The sequence below is a fragment of the Anguilla rostrata genome, chromosome 2, assembly GCF_018555375.3.
Source record: "Anguilla rostrata isolate EN2019 chromosome 2, ASM1855537v3, whole genome shotgun sequence".
Classification (NCBI taxonomy): Eukaryota; Metazoa; Chordata; class Actinopteri; order Anguilliformes; family Anguillidae; genus Anguilla; species Anguilla rostrata.
The window spans coordinates 43,399,787-43,423,304 of record NC_057934.1 but is presented as its reverse complement, the minus strand read 5'-3'; the positions used below and the strand labels follow the sequence as shown (position 1 = coordinate 43,423,304).

General features: G+C 37.6%; 1 protein-coding gene across 1 annotated transcript in view; it reads right to left on the bottom strand.

Moving 5' to 3' along the window:
• Positions 1-23,212, bottom strand: part of LOC135248131 (heparan sulfate glucosamine 3-O-sulfotransferase 4-like) — a 105,675-nt gene extending 82,463 nt beyond the window's left edge. The window contains exon 1 of the mRNA XM_064322407.1: positions 21,748-23,212. Within this exon, the coding sequence (XP_064178477.1) occupies positions 21,748-22,382 (635 nt within the window). The 5' untranslated portion in view covers positions 22,383-23,212. The remainder of the gene's footprint in view (positions 1-21,747) is intronic.
• Positions 23,213-23,518: the final 306 nt, after the last annotated feature.

The following is a 23,518-nucleotide window of genomic DNA, read 5'->3' as shown; positions in this document are numbered from 1 at the left end:
ATATCAAGGCACTACAGAGAACAGACACTCTGCAGACAGCGCCAACAGAATAAGTGGTCATTTAAGGATGCGACCAAGGCCCAGAGGTATATTTATATCACAGGGTTAATTACCTTTGGGCTATAGTGTTATACAACAATGTGCTGAGACTCAAAGTTATCTTGCCCTATGTTTCCAGGTGAATTAATTTTTCACAGGAAGTATCAAATTTCTTCTTTTTGTTTGAATTGATTCAATTGTGATTCAATACTATACTTCAAGAAAACAGTTTTGCCACACATGGTTTCATATTATTTATGAAATTAGGTTGCAGTGGGAGCAGAAATCTATGCGGTAGCCTAATGTTGGATGGCACCAGGAAGTAAGGAAAACATAGCCTTTCAAATGTTAAATGACGCAGATTCCCTTTGTTTCACAAATGAGTAATTGGAGGCATAAATCTGACAATCTGTCAAAGAAATTGATGAAGAGTGTTAGGCTTACATTAGGCCATCTATTACTTGAAGAGATATAGACAATTGGGTATGTAGGCTAGTGTAGTGCTCATTATGTAGGCTAATTAAAAAAAAAAAAAAGAATAACTTGTTAAAATTCTGGGATTGAAAATTCAACAAGATGAATGGAAAATTAGATATGTGTCAGTTTATTTTATGTTTAGGTGTACAGACAAAGCCATTACCAAAAAGTGCAGTAAAACATTTGCATGGGTATAAAAACAAAAGTGTCTTTAAATGCGCTCAGCCCAGAATTGTCTGGGCTTCCTCATGCAGGAGTGGAAGCCAGGAAACTCTGCTAAGATGTTCAGCAAGTACTATGGCAGGTCCTTGCAACTGCTACAGTATAATCAAATAACAATATATACATTGCTGACTTTTCTGAAAATAACAGTTGGTTGCTTTAATATGATATTCAAAATTAGGCGGTTCCCTCAGCATGTAATCATTGAGGGAAAGGCGTCATCGTTTGTGTGAAAAGATAACAGTGGGGTTATCTTTTTTCCTAAATCAACATGAACCAATATTTAGTGTTATTTGTACCTTAAAACTAACATACGTGCACATTTACTTGTATTGTTAGGCAATGGGATGGGCCATTTTATTAATTTATTTTTTGTTGGTGCCATTTTGCTTCTGAAATTGCCCTCAGGACCCTGGCAGTTTAACAGGACACCTAAATAAACAGAAGTATGACTACATAATAATTGAATAACATGTAAAACAAGTGCAGGAACAAATACTTGTAAACAAAGTCAGATTAGCATATTCATTTCTGACTTCTAAAGTAAAAAAGTAACATTGTTGAACTGTCAGTACACTTTTGAAATCATACAATAGCTTTCTCGACTCTAATTTCCGTGTTACATTACCTGTTAAAATGAGCCCAGATGCCAATGTTGTTTTATGTTCGTGCTGGAACGCCCGTTATTACATTGTGGGCAGTACGTGCTACCTCCCTCTGCAACAGCAGCGATTACACAGAAAGAGGGAAGCGGCTAATTTGTTTAACGGTATTAAAGAAAACAGCCATTATTTTTGGAAGTTAGCTATTTATATGTTGTCATTTGACGAAACAGTAGCATTTATGGCATTATGAAAAATAAACTGTCAAAATATGTTTTCTGAAAAATCGCCAAAACTGGTTTTACCTCCCTATTAGGGTCTTACTCGGGTTTTACACTGCAAACTGTTATAATGTGACGAGAGTTACCAGATCCATTTAAAAAAATATTTGAACGGCAGCTACTCTGATACCAGCCCAATAGTAGCCGAGGCTTTATTTTTCCCAATTACAAATGTTACCTCCAAATCACAGAGCTAAGCATTCATCTAAGGATAGCAAATCACCCCGAAATGCAACGCGGCATAACGTCAAGTGCAATGTAGAATGATAGAATGATCCCTTATGAGAAAAAATATGTTGCCCCCTACTGTCAGAGCCCCGCAAGAATTTCCCTCTAGCTGGCAGAACCTCTACCCCAGTGTAAAATGAAACCCTAAATCACTGCACAGCGTGCTAGTTTTGAAGAACTGTTGGAAAAGCTGAATAAAGTTGTTGTGGTAATCCAGCATGAATAAATGGTAAATGAGTGAGGTAACTCATGAATGAAAAAAATAAATAAATCTGAGCAGCAGTTTGAAACTATGCTGGATCGCAGTGTTCAAAAAATATCAGCTAAAATGCAGTTGCACTGAAAGGAGCGTGAGTGGGGGGTCACGAAGAGGTTTAGTGAGGGGTCTGATGATAATGACAGTATTAAGAGGTTGGCTACCACGAATGTGTCAGTGCTCATGTTTCCGCTTCATGTAAAAATGCAAATGGATTCATTTTGCATCATGTGCACTGTTTCACAGTGGGAAGCCCCTTGCTCATATTGCTCCGCATAGTCTTATTACAGCGAGAGAATGAGGCACACTGATGTCAGCACTGAGCTCTCCGGTGAGCCCTTTTGCACCAACATTGTTCCCAAGCATCCATTATTCTCTTTGTTACCACCCACCTTTCCATACACTTGGGAGAGTGGCCAAGCCTCCTGCTTACACCAAATGATGATTAATCATTCCACACTTTGTAACTTTCAATGTAAAGATGTGCTGGTTCAGTTATGTTGCATCATCAGAGAATTATCAAGAAACAAGACATAAAAGAGATACTTAATGACGCAGAAGTCGGCATGGAGCAATTTTAGACCACCACTAATTGTTATCATTAGGCTGGGATGATGCATCAAATAACTTTTCAAGCTACACTACAAAAACCTTGGAGAGATGAGAGTGCTAGTTCTGCTTCCTGCTGACCTTCCAGTTCATGTAATTTTCTGAAGGCACAGGCACTGCATTATTCACTGTGGACACATTCCTGATCATTCCTTTGCCTTTCCACATCTATCTTGAGGAACTTGTGAACGTAAGACATGCTGTACAAATGCTCTCCCTAGTCATACACTGTGCATAGAGTAACTACACATTGAAGGCTGGGATGTTTTTATTTTCAGGATTAGTGCTAATCTGATTGAAGATTTACTTCTCTCTGATCCATTCTTATTAACAAGGATTAGACAACAATATTTTTTATTTTGTTTCATTCTAAACAAAATCAGTATAATAGCATTTAGCCCACATGAATTAATGGAATAATGGTTAGAACAAAATGAAAAAAACAGTGGCATCTAAAAACGAAAGTGCAGCCACCCTTGAAAGTGTGTTCATAGCAACAGGAAACAAGCCCACAATTAAGAACAACTTTTAATTTGACCATATTCACGCTTGCATTACACACACGCGCCATTGCCTGCACTCGCTGCATCCTTCCGATTCTGGTCCAGTTTCAGAACAGGTGTCATTTGGACATATCAACCCCTTATTGGATATAACACTATCACATGACTGGGTACATCAGTACATTGTTTTGCGCATGCGCATGTACAAGCTACTGGTATGTTAGGTAATTTAGTGGCCTCATATGTAGCTTTATTAGCATGAAGGTAGCTAATAAGGCTGTGTAGCTGGCTTTATCATCTTGAAAGTCATCAGCTAGCTAACTTATTTCTCCTAACTCCCCAACACTAAAACCTGTACTGGCAAGAGAGAGCCAAAGATTTAAGACTGGCTGATATAGCTGAAACTGCTAGTCTTGATTGTTTATGCTTGTGTCAATGCTTTGATAATTTGTTCCAGTTAGCTGCATCTAACTTCCTTCATCTTGCGTGCTTGGACAGACAAAATTCAAAACAGAGTTGGTGCGTGCTCCCGGTCTCGGCCCCGAACTGTGGCACACGTTTAAGCACCTGGGCTGATTAGTTAACGGAACCCAAGTGCGTGTGCTCTCTCCACCAGCCTGTGTGACCGAGATCAATCCGCTTCTCCGGCGGACCAAACGCTACACAACGTTCTCAACGTTTTTAGTTCTTGAACAATCATTTAATATAAGGTGAAATAAGACAATACAAAACACTTTGAGCTTTTCAGAGTGGCGATTGACAACAGAAATACAGTGTGTCCCACATTTTGACTCCCAGACATTACAACTGGACTGGAAGGTTGAGACAGAAAAACGTAAATAAACAAAACAAAGAAAGGCTTAATCTAAATGCAATTTTAGTAGTAAAACATCCTTATGGGGAATCAATTTTATTACTCAGGTTATATTTATGAATCAATTATATATCTTGGAAGTAATGTAGGCTATTGCTTATACCACAATTCCTTTTTGCCTTTATATATGAATTCATAGCAACTGCATGCCAAAAAAGAACAATTTTCTATTAATAGTTAGGAAACTCCTAAACAAACGTGATTTGCAAATCCTAGGGTTCACAAGCTAGACCAAATATTATGTATATTGATAAAGTAACACTTCCTTTACACTGCAGCCAACTGAACAAGATTCAAACTGACTGCAGTGAAACCATAACCAAAAAATTTTTTTTTTTTTTAAATTACAAATGACATTTTCAGGACGCCTAAAAACCTTTAATCTTGCAGTCAAATCAATTCAGGTTTCGTCAAAATGGTTGTGCAAACACCCAAATCACTAATTTTGGTTGACTAGTGGCACTTAGTCTGTGACAGCTTAAGACCTGTGCTGAATAAACTCACATTTCAGATGACACCCCTTATATTTGCTTTTGTCTGAATGGGGTATATTATTTGTGCTACTGGTTTGCGTCTGTGTTTGCTAAGTTTACATGAGTCAGAGTGTTTACAGTACAAATTTGCTCGTCAAGAGAATTACTGTATGTTTTCCACCTGTAACAGGAATGGAAAGGCTGGCATTTGATCGAGCAGCTGGCAATAAATGTGACTGCATGAAGCAGCATGTCCTCCCAGCTTTATCAAATATTGACATTTTCATGTTCTCATACCTTCATACTTCTGCATTGAGCACAGCTTAATGCATGTATGGAACTTTCTCCCAAGAAAAAGCACACATTTAGGACTATAAGAGCACATTTATTGTGAACCAGACCTAAGAGAAGACTTTGGGTGGAGCTGTGAATGCAGCACTAGGGACTACAGGGAATACTAGATTTGCATTCCACCGATGGCATCAGAAATTCAATTTTTTGCTATGAACACATCGTGGAAGAGGGAATAAAAAGTATGCAGCATGCAATCTATATCAACTTAGAGACATGTTAAACATGCAGATAATACTGCCAGACTGTTGTTTTTATCACCCCCACATGATGCTTCCATATGCAGTGATGACATAAAAGTATGTTTGTTACCTTAGGAAAAAGTTTTGCCCTTTAGGAAACACTTTCGAGTCAAGACCTGGATTTTTATTTTTGTTTCCTCCACCAGATTTACTTGACCTTCATTTAGGAGCTTTTTTCAATTCAGTAAGCAACACCACAGCATTACGTTATGTCACCAGTGGAAAAAAATAAAAAGCTGGAGAGTCAAAACTCAGCACAAGGGTGTATTTATTTAGTTCTGCAGATTTATATGCCCCTGTATATCATGAGAGAAATCCAGGTTGACAGGAGAGTCGAGAGAAGTTTCAAGAGAAGGGGTTGGTATTATTTTATTTCACAGAGCGGCCTCAATCTTACTTTGGCCAGAAACATGCCTGCCTGCTGTGATCTAGCCTTGGTGCGGTAAATGAAATTAAATAAACCCATTAGTCACAGCACTTATACCTTCTCACCTTTCCTGAGATGCGCCTTCATGGTTTACTGGCCCCTTTAAACAACCCAAAGAACAACTCTGAATAGGAACAGTGGCTGCAATGTGACCTTCAGTCAACGGCACCAATTCTTGCCTTCATTTATTTGCCAGAAAGATCAATTAAAATGCTTTGCTTGCTTGCAGCATGACAGAAACCAATGTTTACATGCTGCATGAAAGCAAATATGTCTTGCAAGTTCTAAATATATATACATTTATTCAGAAATCTAGTCATTCTCATGATTTTCTTAACTTGTTTTTTAGACAAGAAACAAGCTGATGACAATGGAAGTGGATATAATTTTCAAACAAATTCTTAAAATCAATTGAAAGAGTGACCAAAAAGGCTTGAATAAGCAAGCAAAGATGCCTCAAGTGTGACAAAACGTCAAATGCACTCACATGCTAAATATTTTCACATCCATCTTGGCATGATTTCACAATGCCACAGTGCTTTTTCTTTCTGCAGTCCCTTTTGTGGCACAATCACCTGTGTTATCTTGAGCTTGTACTGTGAGGATAGGGAATATCCCCGCTCAAATGTGCCAAAATTAAATTTAGAGAACATGAGTTTTGAGTATGGTGTGGGCTGAGAGGATAACGTATGTTTTTCATTGAGATTTGTAAATATCAAAGAGGCAAAGCACATCAGCCATATCCTAATCCATCATTAATGGCAGTAATCCAAAGTGTCCTGCAAAAATGATCACCTCCAGCTATACCAATAAACATAACTCCTAACAGCCTTCCTACCTATCACATTGGCTTAGCCCTGGTCTCAAAGGACCATGGCAAATGCTCTGCAGTTTCAGTAACATAAAAATAATTTCCACCATTACAAAGAGCAAGCCTGTTCTTGTAGTGGTCTAATTAATATGCTGCTAAGTGAGGGATGAAATCTTAAAGCTCCAACATATTATGTATACCATGGGCCATTGTCTCTTAAATTGCATAGAAAATCCTGGAGGACTATTCCCAGCATGTCCCTGATTCTTACTCTAAAGGCTGTAAAGTACATCTCTTTGATGTCTATGGTAGAAGCATGTTGAGTGCAGAACATAATATCCAGCTCCTACATAGTTTCACAATGTGCTAAAACCATTTGTATGCTCCATGACATAAGGAATGCCCTTGAAGCAGAATAACCCGTTGTGACTTTTAAAGGAAACAAAACAACATGAAGTGAGGTGTAGCAACAAAAGCAATGACATAATCGCGATAAACAAGCAGTTTGAAGTAAACAAATGTGTGTTTTTCGTGTGTAAAAGGGTGACTCCGTAAAGAAAACCAGAGCATTAACTAGGCATGGGTACAACTAATGGATTGATCGATCACTCGTTGGATACATGCCTACTCAATCTTTTTTATTTTCTCCTAAAGGCTATACATGCATAACTGTGAGTTGGAACTTGGCTCCATTTATTAAGTTATCATACAGTATGTAACAAAAGAAGACTTGCATTGAAATAGGGGCTATTAAAGACAATATATATTTTGAAACATATTTTGATTGCAATTATGCTTTTTGTTGGTAAGCCATTGTATAAGCAGGATAATGTCAGAGGGACTAAGCATTAAGCAGTTTAAATGTGCTCCTTCAACTTATGCAATTTCATTGCAATGGGAACTTTACTTAAATATTCCAGCAAGTAACCCATACCTGATACCAGTTAACAACAAACAAGTCTTTCTAGTAGGCCTAAGTCAACTGGATTACCTAATATTAAAATTCAGTTTAGTTTTAAGTCAAAATGGTCACGGATCATGATTATGCTCCAATTATATTCAAAACAGCTGCTAAACTATAAATGTATTCAAGCAATAACTAGACTAGTTATTCTCTATACAATCATTCATGGACATCTAGCTGACATTGTTGCAAGTCTGATATTGTAACTGTTGGCTTGGTTTCTCTCGCAAATTCTTTACTTTATTCATTGAGTTAGACCGATGTGCATTCATTTAGAATGATGACTGAACTTGTGCAGTAGTTATTTCATAGCCGGGCGTATATGAAAAAAGCACACATCCCAGCCAATCAGAATTGAGTATTCAGCCAAACCGCTGTATATTGGTTTTGTGGGCATGTAAAATTTCACACTGGCTGTGTTTACTGACACAATAGGCTAAGCATTAAGACTTTCTAATGATGGAAAAACTTACTGATGTGCGTTGTTGTGTGTGCATGCATTTTCTATACAATGAGTGGTGCCCCTCAGCCAAGATGCATTCGAAAAATATATTCTTCCCCATGCTAGGAATCGATTTCACTTGATCTGTGAAATAATTGAAAATCACCATTCCTAGTGTTAACTCACACCCTACGCAACAAGCTATAAGTACAGTTTACGTATAATATTAATGTTATAGGTAAACTAAATGTGACAAACTGGACTGACAGAGGAACCTCACTTTTTAAAATAATTTTTCAGTGTGCTCATCTGAGAAGACTTATTTTCTCAGATTCACCACAACATGACCAACCATTTATTGCTACTTTCCCCTCTTGGTAGCATGCTTGCAAGCCTAAGTAATTTCCCACACAGAACCTCTTTTTTGCTGAGTACATACAGCATATATATATTTTTTTTATTATTGATACAAATCAAGTGTGGAGGAATAATTTCTTATTCCAAGCTCAAAGCAGGGGATCTCACTCAAGTGACTATCATCAGGTCTGTTTTCCCCCGACAGCAAATTTGAAACATTCTCAGAAGCGCAGGAGCCCTCGTTCCCCTTAGCAACCTCCGCCACTGTCAGTTCTGATTGAATTATTGCATTTGTTTATTTGGTTTTGTTTGGAAACAAACAACTGTACCATTCCGTGTTCTTGAAAGATAACCAGCTGAAGGAGAAAGTGTCAAAGGAGACATCAGGGAAAATTGGAATCCTGACAAATATGATTGACATGCTTATTTGCCCAGGCAAAATCTTATTCCAGGAGATTTAGAGATGCATGTAAGTCAGAACTGTGCGAAATAGAATCACTCTTCCCCTTGACTGGAATCACATCATGAAAATTGTACAGCTGCTAAATAACCCTTGCAAAATATGAATACTTTAAAGCCTGAAATGATTTCTCTGCTTCTACTTTATTTCAGTTTAAAATAAATAATTCAGTTGACAAAAATAAGATTCAGGCAACACATCTATGGCATGGAATCTAAAATGAGCATGGAACACTTACGTCAGTTCATTCCATTCCTTTTAAAGACATTGGAAAAAGAAGTGCACTTATACAGTATATATGTGTGTGTGTGTCATGTGTGCGCATGTGTTTGTGTGTGTGTGTTAAAATATGTAGCTACAGAATGAGAATAGTCTGCGTTAAAATGGGGCTTCAAAAATTTAAGAATTCCAAAAAAGGATTCAAAGGATTTATTTTTACCTCTGTATTTTGTAGTGTTCAGTTGCTACCATTAGCTAACATGATACCATAATAGTTGAAGGCTCTAAAGAGTTCCACGTACAAGAATTTACACTTGCACCACTGACTGTACCTGCACACACACACACACACACACACAGCATACAGCATGTCAGTTGGGAGGTAACAGCTCTGCACATTGTGCAGTCCTTTGCAATTATTTATTCTCATATGAAAAGGTACTTTGAAGTATAATTTTGATCCACTTATTCTTCATGAAAGCAGTGTGGAGCAAAATTGCCTTGTGCAAAGATGAACTGCTGTGCATTCTCTCCTCAAAGTCATTGCTAGATGGAAAGAAATTTTCATTTCCAGAAGAATCCAAGTTTCTACCTTCTCTACATTTTTAAATCTAAAAATGTAGAGCTACCTTGTCACTGTCCTTAGAGATCAAAAACCTTTAACTCAAAGTGCTTCACAGACAATCCCTTTTTTGTTCTTATGACTCAACCAAAGAAAACCTCTTCACAGTCAGAGAAAAGGCTGAAAAGGTTGTAAACGAGTTTAAATGTCAAGTACACCCCTGATTACGTTTCGTTCTGTAAAACACAATAAAATTCCACCTTTCAAAATATTCTTACCATTAAGTTAACTGTCTTTGCAAATGGTAAATTCATATGCTCATGTGCTCGTATTCAAAACCCAAAGAATGGCCACGTAAAGTGACTGAAATAATGAAGGCATTAAGACAGTAGAACATGCTGATTATTTATCATGACAACTTCCTTTTTCATTTTCTACATCTCTTACAGAACAATATCCAAGAGCTATCCAAGGTGCTTTTTCAATTACCAAGCCTGATTTACTGGCAAGCCATAGTGACATGCGGTCAAGCAAGTGGGAAAAAAAAAATAATAGGAGAATACATTAAGCTGCCTCTTAGGAAACTGAGAATCTTTTCATTACTCTTCAGTGTTTGGGAATTTAATGAAGTGGAAAGGTGGGGTAGAGTGATGCTGGCTGCAGCCAGCCATGCTCTTGACGGGCACCTAGAGAGAGACGGCACAGCGCTGCGAGTAGCAGCCTCAGTGCTAATTAAAAACTAAATTCCACGACTTGCCGCGTTGGCATCAGAGTACCCTGAGGTGCCTTCACGCACGCCATGAAGCATGGTCTTATCTGGCAAAAGCAGATTCCTCCTGACTGGGAGAGGCAGAAACGTGACAGAGCTGCAAAGGGCTCAAGCTCCCCTCACGAGATCTGGTTTATTCCGGGCTAATCTGGTCAGTTCCCGTCCTCCATTTGGAGAGCAGCGCGGGCCTCAAGCCTGTCCACACAGGTGTGAGGCAGAGGACTATTGCTGTGTCATGCAAATGAGCCTCAGCACAACTTAGTTTGACTCTTTGATTCTCCCTTGTAGAGATGCATCCATACCATTTTTCTTTGGCCGATTCAAAGACCTAGTACTGTTTAAAAGAATTAGCTGATACAAACCAAGAAGCAGTGCCGAGACCAATGCTTTTTTTAAAAGCACAACAGGGAGAAATATATAGAGCTTTTGTATTTTTTGGTGTTTTTGCAAAAAACTAATTTCTGCGTCACCCTCCCAGTCCACCATCCTCCAGTTCTCTGACAAGATCAAATGCATACAAATGCATGTTTTTTTAAACACCTTTATATGACAAAAAGGAAGAAAAAAAAACAATAAGGAAAAGTGGGAACTCACATGCACACACCTAACACCAGCAGAAAATAATTAAATAAATATCCAATTTTGCATCTAATACCAAAACTTGTGAACCAGATTTTATGTGTGAAAGATAGAAAGCCTTAACTTTGTTTCTAATCAAAGGAAGTAGAGTCTGCCAAAGATTTGGATAAAGACTTTTTTTGTGGTTCTCTGCTGTTTGCCAAAGGAATGTTCCAGTTACCTGTGAGGTTTTAAATAAAAGGGCTTGTAAATTTGGCAATTCACTTTTCAAAAGTTCAATATCTACAGTACGAGTAAAGACAAATGCACAGTATAATGTCCAGTGTTAATTCAACTCTAACAGTGAATTGACACCATTTGGTCCCAGTGGGTTAAATTAATTAGAGTTGAATTAATACTGGACCTTTCACTGTGTAGACATGTTTTCAAAACTGTTTTCAAGACTGTTATAGTATATTGTCTTCATTGTGTTTTCTGAAATTATAAAATTTCATTTTGTTCAGCTGTGCACCATCTTTATTTAGACACACAAATATTCCTTGTCCTAATTTACTACCACATCCACTTATCAGCAACTTTAGCCCTTGGTTTTAAACTGGTAATTTAAAACAGGAGTACTGTATATGTTTTCCCCTCATCTCAGAACCTAACCATAAGGGCATTCAGGCTACTCCATGCTTAACACCCAATGCCCTGTGTCCTCCTCCACTTGAAACAACTACAAATACATCCAAGTCAAGTAATATTAGCGTATTTATAATGGAATGTTCCCATTTCCTGTTGCAAACAAAATTAAACACCACTCATTTTTCAAATGCAACAACTGTGGCATCAGAATGGGAAAACAACATTGGTTCTCCAATCCTCAACCTGAGTACTTCAGAACAGGATTGGCTCAGTAACTGTAACAATGGTGTAACACTACTCTCTTGTACTCACCATCAGTTTCTTGTCTGAGATACTTAGGTAAGGGTGGTACACTGGAGTGCCCGTGTTCTCTTTCTCTGGTGGCAGGAATTTACAGTGTGGTAGCTACTTTTACTTTTTTAAAAGTGTGATTCAAAACTGTATCCTAATGCTAAATACTGACAGCTTAATCCTTAATCCCCTAACCCTAACCCTAACCCTAACCCAACTGCAAAATACTGGTTTTTCTAATTCATATAATGCTGCAAACTTCAAATATTTCAATAATATGTATTATGGAAATCTTATCAGGTTTGAAAATGTTTTTCTAAAATTAAACAGTGAAAGTATGCCATTCTGAGACACATAAATGCAATATATCAACAGTATGTAAAAGCCTATCAAAGAAAAAAATAGTCAATTAATATGTTTGGATTTTTATCCAGTATTAATTGAAGTCTAGAATGCAGTACACTTCCACATGTACTGCTGGGTTAACTGACACTGTCTGTAAAGCATCAGTAGAGAGTGGATAACAAAACATGCGTGTACCTGTGTTTTAGGCTAAACATCCACATTCTAAAGCCTGATATGTCACCTGGAGCTGTTCTTGTTGCTATCAAGACTACAGATCTAGGAAGCAATAATGCTTAAAGCAAGAAGCTGTAACTTGACATGGAAGTGGCATTTACTGCTCAAACAAAGAATAAATTTTCACATAGCCCAAGAATCCCTTCAGACACGGGTCTCTGAGTTGCAAAGTATATTCTTCCTAAGGCCAGATACACAAAACAATGAGATAAGCAGACAAGATCTCCAGATGACATTTTATATTAGCAACCACTGATATATGAACAAAGTGGGAATAGGGGTTGTTCAGAACTTATTGTTGAAATAACTGAACAGAATCTGAATCCTTTATTAACACCATAGACTTACATTACTGTATCCATTACCCATTACCCTTATTTTATAGTCATAGCCTTTGGCTTGTGGTAATAAGCAATAATTTAGCAATGGTAATTGTGATATTGTGATTACATTAATGCATTTTTGTCTGTCAGTATTTGAAAGGATACATATCTTTTTCAATGACCAACTGTCTTGCTAACTGGCCTCTTGCTTACTGCTTGAAATTTTCACCCTTTTCATATCACTTCATTTTCTCACATTGTACTCAAATAATAATGGTGACACACATTCCTTTGACTAATTGATATTATTTCAAGTGTTTTATTAATGGAATGTGTTCATTCTGTTTTCATTCTCTCCTTTTTACATCATAAGATCACATCATTATAATAAGAGAGGCCTAATTCACAGAACTCGATGAGAAATAGAAAGGATACTCTCTACTCAATACTCTTTTTCCACAGTCCAAAGCTTTTTCTTTTTCTCTGATTGGCCAATGTGCACGATGTAATGGATGCCGCTGTAGCGACAACTGCTAAGTTGTCTAACTTTGTTAGCTAGCTAAGTTATGCACATTTTTAAAAGGCTGACAGTGATGCTTTAGAAAATAATATTTGGCTTAACTTGTAACCTTAATGTACCCTCATCAAAGTCTTCAGCCACATTCCAGTTTGAATTAAAAAAAAAAAAAAAAACACTGTTAAACTGCAAGTGGCATGTCTATGTTAACGTTCCTATTCATTAACTACAGTATAAGCCAGTTTTCTTATCAGTGTTGAGGGACATATTGGTGGGTGGTAGCAGTAATAATCCACTTTGATTTTAATACTGTGTAAAGTCTATGGCTAGCCATAGTAATCCATTGAATGTGGATAGTTTTCGGATTCAAACCTAGGACCTTCTTGCTGTGAGGTGACAGCGCTACCCACTGCACCACTGTGCCTCCCCATGTTTGGACCATGATCATTTTAAAAATAATTTTAAATAGTGGTATTACAAGGTTGGTGCCATGTGAAACAGAAATACTTAACAAGCATTATGTCAGAGGTTTCACAATTAAAAAGAAATGCCAACAGTGATCTAATATATGCCAGAGAGACTGCTGTTTATTATTCCAGGTGACGGGATTTCTGAGCAATTGTGAAATTTATTCTAAAAAATCATTCTCAAAACTCTTCAAACCATGCTGCCTACAGAAAAGATTTGCATGGAGGCTTTCTACAGACTTACAAATACTGTTTCTGACTAAAATCATGACAGTGCTGTGCAATAAATTCTTTTGAAAGGGGCCTTATTTTCACAGTCAAGGTGCAATCGGCAGACTCTAGCAGTCTGAACTCAGGAGCGTCGGCAAATTCAGGCATGTCCAACTCAATCTTGGTCATTTTGTGACTAGAGACTGTAGTTCACCTGCAGCGCAGTTATAAAAGAGGTTGGTTTGACCGGAATAAATTACCTAGTCTAGTGAGGATTTGGTTTTATTATAGCCAGTCACATTGGCGACATCCTTTCCCTTCAATGCTTTCTGCACACAGCCATAGGAAACTGGCAGTTTTATCATGTTTTATATACTTGTCTGGAGATGCAAAGTCATCAACACATGCATTTCAAAAAAGCCTCCTCAGGCAAATGATCTTGTGAACCAGAGGAGGACATCATGGGGCATTTTAGTTGTTTAGTACGTGCATTTTCATCTTAGCTGGATATGAGGAGAATATATTGATGTATTATTTGTATTTAACTATTATGCATACAGTATAACTAAGTAATAACTTGTATATTTCGTTAAAGGTTGTGCAGTCTGTAACAGTAGGTGGAGACTGTTGCTGTTATCTCTAACACCACATGTAACTGTTCTCGTGTAACTCATCAACTATTATTATTATTATTATAATTATTATTATTATTATATAATATGTATTTTTGCTTGCAGTACTAACAAAGAACAACATATTTTTATATTGCATATGGGTAAAATTCTCCTTTAAATATGTTTGTTCAAAGTAGCGTGTCCCTTATTTGCAGAGCAGTTTCTATGTTTTTTACACAGGCAAAAGATCAAGGGTGTATTTTTACTGACTGAGGCATTATAATGCTGATGCCACGCTGGCTATTCACCAGTCAAGAACACCAGGTGCAAAGCTTCTAATTCTGCCGTTCATTTCCCGCAGCATTATCATGAACTTCCCGTCTGTTGATAAAGTGGGATTTACAGGATTTTACACTGCCCCCATATGTACATACACTAATCCATATGATTATTTATGCAAGCTGTACGTCATGTTGAAGTTAACGTAATTTAATGTGTGATTATTTAAATAACTAAAATTGCTCTTAGGGGATTTATTTCATTCCACAGCATTAAAAGACACAAATACTCTTTGGTGCTATTTACTTAAGCCATCCCCCTGCTTAATAATGAACCTCACATCAAAAGCATCCTCTGGCAGCTTACTTTAGCACCGAGTAAAATGACCAATGGAGAGGGCAGATGCCTCTAGACTGAGAGATGCTGTAGCAGGTGCTGCCCTAACCCGAAGCCCCAGTCCTAGTTAAACAGCCAGATTATATTACAGCAGGACCAGGCTCTTGGAACAGCCTGCACACATTTGCCTGACTGCCGCTTCTTCAGTGATTTCATTTGCAATACAATACTCCCAGTCTGCCAGCCATCTTCCTGGATCTATGCTTTTCTGGGTGAGCACCAAAGAAAAGATGGGGCTGGGGAAAGGGTTCTTGTTCTCTTTGGCTATAACCCAATTCCCCAAGCACTGTGGCCAAGGATAGAGGTACAGAGAGTCTTAGAGAAATGGACAAATTCCACAAAGAAAGGACACGCAGAGACCTGTCTAGTGTCAAATCTGAGGTGGCAAACTTCAATTTCCATTTCAGTTGGTATTTTGTCTGACTCATAATCAGTGCGCAGTGATCTGTGCGATTTTTAATTTCCAGCTAAAAACTGTTCATGCTTAAAGTTTTAAGAGCTGTCAAGAATCCCTTTAATTAGCCAGCAAGATGGATTAAATTTGTGAAAAAGGACACCTTAACCTTACTCCACAAGCACTCAAAAGCAAAGCCATCAGCTGATAATAAAAAAGTGAATCTTGGCAGCCTAATCGAAGGCTAATGGAACCATCATAAAAACGTTTAATTTAGACCAGCTTCCAAGACTGATGAATACAAACAGAGCACATACCTGCATGCAGGTTATCTTCTAGTACTTGATACACACAAATAAGGTGTCATTGACTGTAAATAATAATAACAGAAACATGTGATATTTGTATGTTTCAGAATTAATAATTGCATATTTTACAGCATTTTGAGAATGACAATATATGACCCTTTTTTTCCATTTAAAAATGTCACTCACATTCAAAGTCAATGACCCTACTAAGGCTGTTTCAACAATGCCTGGTAAGTACAGTATAACTGTACACAATGTTCCCCCAGTTGATAGAGGTAGATGACCTGTTCAAGAGGGCAGGAGAATCTCCCTAGGTACCACCTTTGATGATGGAAGTGGTGTCTATAGTTTCTCTGACTTTTCTTTCTTTCTTTGTGTCTCTCAAACTCTCCTTGAATCGTTGTCTCAGACCAGGGTCTTGCATGTCTCCACAGTCCACCCTTGACAGCTTCAAGGAACGCTGTGTCAAAACTGGATGCAGCTCTATGCATTCTGAATAGGCCCCTGGGGACATCTTCCCTTCCCATAGAGGTAACCGCAGTGATCACCCTGGGCTATGAACAGAAAATGCATTTGATTGCTTTACTTAACTTGAGTAAATCCACAAATCTTAAAACAAATACTGGGATTTCAGATTTCTATATGATAGCTCTTAAAACCTGCAGTGTAATAAATCTGCATGTACATATTTAAAAATAACTGATTCTGCATAATCCGAAATGGAGCTGGATCAGATCTAGGCTTACTGGATGAGCTCAATATCTAATGGTATAGCATTTAAACAAGTGAAAAGGAAGGGATTATGCCTTCTCATATGCATATGAAAGTGCAGACAAGAATAGCAGGCATGACGATAAATGCTGATATGTTTTGACATGTTTTAAATTGGTAGTTTACCAACACAGCTATCCATGCCTCCCCACCAAGACAGTATTTGCTCATCCACTGCCCTTGGGGGAGTTTTAGACAGTGCGGCTCATCTGTGGTTAGACGGATCCAGTTGGATAAGCACTTTAACATGTTCATTTCCCTTCTCAACTGAGCCTGTCACATGAGTAGGAGGGCTCCAATAAATAAATAAAAAACACTAAACTGCTGCTTGTCTGCTCGCTACCCTTTGGAGAACCTGAAACTTTAAATACCTTTTATTCAGTAGAAGTATTCATTTCCTTAGTAACACATCATTTTCACCGGGGCTGACTTTTTATACTAAAATCAATATAAAGTAATAAAATCCCTATATTTTCTACCAATGTATTTCTGATAGGGTTGTGCAGGAGCTATAACACTTAATTTTTCATCATTTCTGTTTGATAAGGTATAAATTACTCAGCAGTGCATCAGCTGTAAAAGGCCTTCTACCAAGAATGTGTTGGCTGAAAACATCATTGGCAAATTAGAATGGTACAACTGACTTCTTCATAATAAGTTGGATTGCATTTATATAAGATGCAGTATATTCTGAACTATAATAAAATATATGTAGGAAAAAATATTGATTGGTGTGGTCAAACAAGCTGCAAGCAGATTCTTGTGAGCTGTTGTCAATTGGTCCACCTTCAAACATAGCCATTAACAGGTATGTCCAAATTGCTGGATATTGGTTTTAATTATGATAATCAACATCAGAGGTACATTGCTAGTACTGCTGTAATAATCATCACTAAATCATCGCTGAATTACCTGCATGATATAAAATTGGATATCCAATGTTCATAATTGTGATACTATTGATGTGTGTATATGTAGTAAAAAAAAAAAAGTTAAAAAAAAGTTAAACTGAAATATCAAAAAAGTGATCTATTCATTTAAACATCTCCCTCTCATATAATACCTGACTCAAGGGAAAATTAGGGCTCAGTCAATGAAGAACAGTCTACATTGATGAAGAAAACACTACACACATAAATAACACAGCACTGTTAAAATGAATTACTATAAATCTGGTATTTTATGAGAAGCAGAAAATTCAATTAACAGAATTAATTTGTTCTATATAACACCAAACCCACATCATTATCTTCAATTATTAGATTAGTTTATTTTTCAATTTGGAAGATGTCTGTGAACACAAAAACAGATATAAGTTAAAATAAGTTGATGTGTGAGTCACTTAAATGTATTACGGACAGTGACTGATTACATAGAAATCTATAAGCATGTTTTGTTTCATGGAAGATCGCAGAAATAGATTTGTAAAGATGGGTGACATGAGAGCAATGCTCAGTGCTCCTGACCTGTTTTGATAATGACACAGCATGTGTCAGCATTCATTTTAGCTCGTTAGCAAGTTTATTGTGAAAACAGTATAATTGAGAGGATAAGAGGTTAAATCATTATAGATATAGTTGTACTTGTGCATTCATCCTTCAAATGATTGATTTTCATAAATTTTATTAAAATTAAATTGTGATTCATAGAGGTAGGAAAAAAAAGTATTCCCTTTTGTAGTGTCATTAAATTATCACAACATCAATATTTATCCAAAAAAGATATTGCTTTGATATAGCTGGGAATGATCTGTTCTTGGTTGCTTTGTGCCATCTCTGCTGTTCAGTCTTACTTTTCAATGTAAAAATGTAACTGTAACCCTAGATCGGCAAGTGAGCTTGGTGATATCTTATTAAAATTTACACTTCAATGCCAAACCTTCAGTTTTGTTTACTTCTCATGCTCCAGGAGTTTTTTTCCAGTTTTACCTCCCCCCCACGAAGAACTTGGCACACCACTAGTCTCTACCCTTCACCTCTGAAATGAAAAACAACTCTAAGCAAAAATTCATTCAAAAGAATAAAATGCATGCAACTCACCCTAGGCTGAAGGATGTCCCGCGTGAGGCTCTTTAGCCTTCTTAGCAATAAAGTTTCTGCTGATGTGAAAGAAGCTATAAGTCAGTGGGGGGAAGTGGTACTATTGACAATGATTTGGCGGTATGAATCCAGCCCCATGGCACAAGCTGTTTTAGCATCTCTCACTGTTGAACCATCAGTTTGACGAATGATTGCTCACATGCTAAAATATTACATTTATCTTTAAAGGTTAAAAGCAATCTGGCAACTTATGATGTGTACTATTCCACCCTGAAAAAAATCATTCCAGACTGCTTATAATATGACTCAGATTATTTCAGAGACTTCACAGAGCATAGCTTGCAAAACAAGTAAGACATCCTCCCATCCTTCCTGTCTAAAACTAACCACCAAAGTTAAATGTCATTTTCTTAAAAGACGCATGTGTCAGAATATACTTAAACACCTATCTAGACTCCATTCAAATTCAGGAGCATGCTCCAAGCCCAAATACTTTTTAATGTCAGACAATAGCAAATCAACAGCTACAACAGCCAATGCTGTAAATTTGACATCAAACCAGTTTAAAATTAAAATAACTATTTAAGTGCAAATGAGGTTGCTTGTTCATTACTTCCCTTCAAAATTTGGTTTTAACGGCCTCATGGTACTTGGAAAAGCAGAATGATGAATAAAAAGTTGTAAGCACTTCCTAGTTCCAATCCATTATTTAATTCATATCAGGAAGTATTAGGAAATCTAGTCCTGATACTAGATTTAATTCATATCAGGAAATCTAGTCTTGCATTGGTGGAAAATTGTACTAGCTAGCCAGTGTTGAGGTTACTTTAAATGAAAAAGGCCACTCTAGGCAAGAATGTTGTCTTCCACATGTCTTCATGTTGAATACACTTTCAATTTTACACAGAACTTTAAATATTCCTTTTTTTGCCATGGAAGCTGCACAAAAGGAGCTAATAAAACTTATCTGTGGTTAAATAGCATTACAAACAACTAAACCTTGTGCACTGCTTCACCATTCTGCTCTACAAGACTCGATTCCAAAAGATACATTCATATTTTTGTCTCTCTCAAACACATGGCATCAATGTGCTCTGTATCTTAGTTTCTTGAGAAAACTAAATGTATCTTTGGCTTTCTGACTAAGATCGTGGTACTGTATGTTTTGTTCTGTTTTTTGTTTTTTTCCTCATGGAAGCAGGTATAACAAGCTGTACACAGAATAGCATAACAGACGCCAACATTTTTGTAATACATGAAGCTCAGTGTGTAGACATCAAAACTGAGAAGATCTATCTCTTAGAAAAAAGGGTTCTTTGGCTTGTTTATTTCTTTATAGAACCCGCTATGGTAGGTATGAAATGTGTGAAAGCTCCCACATTTAACCATTTTGTCCAACAAAGAACCCTTTAACTATAGGCTATACTGCTCCTCTCTCGAGACACAGAGGAGCCTTTTGGAACCCTTTCCTCTGAGAGTGTATTTTCATGTGCACAGTTGCAGTCCACAGTTGCTTTATTTTAACAATATTGGTCAAGATATCAACATCTACATTAGCCAAAACATTGACCAACATATGATTTCAATAAATAAACCTTCAATAAAGGTAAACATTATTATTTTTTTTTTTTTTTTTAAAGAAGTAGTCTACTGCTGATTAGGGACTGCAATAGGCCTACAAGATGTATACACCAAATTCTTATTATCGATGTCTAAATACTACCACATAGCCTACTCAGACACCACATTCCTGAGAAAACAGTGAATAGCAAAATTTAGCTTCTCGGTTTGGTGGTGTGACATGAGGAGACTTATTGTTTATTTGAAATCTATGTATTTTAAAAATATTTTAAAACATGAATGATGGTTTTTATGTTGTCTGTATACAACCTAAAATTGCCAAAGACCTTCAAAAGAATAGTCAAAGAATCACTTCAAACTGAATGTTAAATAAGATTAGGCGTAGTGTTGTACCTTTATTTTAATAGCCATATCATAAAATGTCAATTTATAGTTGACATAAAGTAATGGGAACGCACTAAAAGTAGCCTATATAAAAAGGGTGAATAGGCTTGGAATTATTTAATGTATATTATAACTATGAAGTGTACACAGAGAGAACATCTAATCTGTAACTACACAACTTGTTAATATCTACGCTGATTAAATATAATGTTCTGGGTGTGAAAATATTTTTTCTAAACAAATTGAACACCTAACTATGTACGGAATGAATTCTGGCAGAACATATTTCTTTACCTAATGATGGTTTGGTGCGATTTCCATCGTATTCGCTCTCAGCATAAAACATGCAACATTTAAAATAGTCAGAGAACATCCACAGGTGCATCTCAAGAAAAGAGGAGTCCATACAGCATATCAGGGCAATTATTTCCCAGTGTCTTTGGTCACACAAACATTGACTGAAAGCTTGCACGTCGCAGCTCTTTGCTTACCATATACCGAACATGTACCCTATAATTTCTAGTCCGAGGACGTACAACTCACATATAAACCCAAAGATTCATAACATTGTTGAGACAGATCTTCATATGTTCTACTGTCAATAAATAGACATAAACATAGCCGCCTTTTCCTGAGCCAGTGCGACTGATTCGGTGTCTTACCTCTTTTTTCATATGCGTGAATAACGTGTCAGAATTGATACGCGTTGCCTACAACCACTCGCAAAAAGATATCTAGAAGCAACAGTATGATCATGTGTGTCTTCAGCAAAATATGCAATAATTACGATCGTATAATTTACTGTTTGAACTGTAATTTTGCAGGTTAATTACAACCAATTGATACACACAGAACGCAGTTTCTACATCTCAGTATGAGAACATCGTAAATTAAAATAATAAAATAAAACGATAAAATGAATCAATAAACGCGTCATGCACCGTTAACTTTCACTGGGAGATGTTATTTTCTACGGACCCCAAGAGCAGTTTGAGCAGCACATCCAGCCATTAAAATTCAATAAAAACTTTTAGTTTTTAACTTGTATATTATCGACTATTCTTGTTCGTTTTAACCGTCTCAAAATCCCGCAACACAGGCTACATCAAATGCATGCATAGTGGCATGTTCCAAATCGAATGTCTGTTAATAATAGCACATTCATGTCATTTTATAACTCATATGAAGCAGACTGAAAGTAAATGGAAAAGAGAGCGCACCTGTACCAATCGAGTCCTTTCTCGTAGTTCCTGTCAAAAAAATGGGGCTCAACCCCAACTGCTCTGACGTCGGGGTGAACCCTTAAAGCCTCCAAAAGAGCCCTGGTGCCCCCTTTCTTCACCCCAATTATGATGGCCTGGGGCAATTTTTTCTCCCCATAATCCGGGGTGCTATTCCCCCTTCTGCTGAGCTCGTCGTCCGTGGTGCTGGATTCCTGGTGCTCTCTCTCAAAAACTGCATTCTGAGCACCTGCGATCATTTCAGTCGGAGCAAGCTGTGTTCTGACCCATTCCGTTGCCCTCTGTTCGCTAGCCACATTATCTGGCTGGCCGAGGGTAGAGACGGCATATCCCGCGACCGTCTGCTCGGTGACGGTCCTTTCGACCAGGTCCTCGCCAAAATAACCCTGGGATGTGGCGGAATAAAGTTTCTCTCTGAAAGCAACGAAAGTTGTCTCCTCTGTCACAAGTCTCGCTTGATACACGTAGTTCTCTTGCAAGGGGAACTGTAACGAGTTGTAGCAGCTCATCAAGCTATAGAACAGGTAGGTGACAGAGATGGAGAGAGTAAACATGAATAGGATCTTCCGTGGCACTTTAGAGGTAAAAACTGAAGTGCTGGACCAAAATGCCATCTCTGATAGCAGTGATCCTCACAGAGAAGTGGCTAGACATGTTTTCACCCAAAGTCTCTCATGGACCCTCAACAATAATAATCTGTCACTATCAGCAATGTTCCTGCTGAAACTGCAAGTATACTGGACCACTCACCTTAAAAGAAAGCCCTAGACGCACAGTGAGGAAGAGTGGGGGCAATGATCGTTAAGATTCTAAAAGAATATCGCCACGCATTCTGGAATATCGATTACTTATTTCAACGGTGACAGCCTTTGTCACAATTTATAGGACCGGACCTTTGGATTAGAAAGGCTGCGATCCAGCATCCTTCCAAATGAGCGGCTCTGCTTGCATTGGACAGACCGTGATGGAGGAAGTCTTGACATTTTAAAGAAAAAAAATCTAGCAATTGCCAAAGTCTTGGAAGTAGTGTGCGAGGCACGTCTTCATCTGCTACACGTCCCTCGCGGCTTTTTTGTGCCTTCCTCACCACCACTGCCGTGCGAAACGCCGATTTAAAAATGAACAATTACGAATCCGATGAGTGTACATCCAAATAATGTTGTTGAAATTTTCATGGACCTTGCTCTGTTGACAGCAGTCTTTCCTTTGATAATGTGCTAAGTTTGTGTGGATGAAAGTGAGCTGCCTCTGTATTAATATTCATTGACTCTCTCGACTAGTTGGGAGGCTTGCCTGCTGTCCTAACGCCTTTTGTTGATTGGTAGACACGATGTGTGCATCAGCAATGTGAGCTCATCAGAACACTCGCGGCACATCAACTAAAACACCGAGCGCACCCACGGTCTACTACAGCAGGACTTCAATCCGTTCGAGAATTTAAGAAGAAAAAATGGATAAACCCCGGATAAGCCTCCATTCCATAGCAGTTTCGATGAAGAAAAAGAAGCGTGGTCCATTCCCTCAAACCAGAATGGTAACCCAAATACAATTAGAACATTTACTTTGGTAGCCTATATATAACTACATTTATATGCCTATTAAAAATATTTAAACGACACGATTTAGAAAACATAATTACTTGGGTGTATTCGTGTTTAAATGAAATGTAATTACAGCATTTCACAGAATTTCTGAATCAAACGCAAACTGTATTTTCTGACAGCGTGCTTGATGTGAATAATTGTACAAC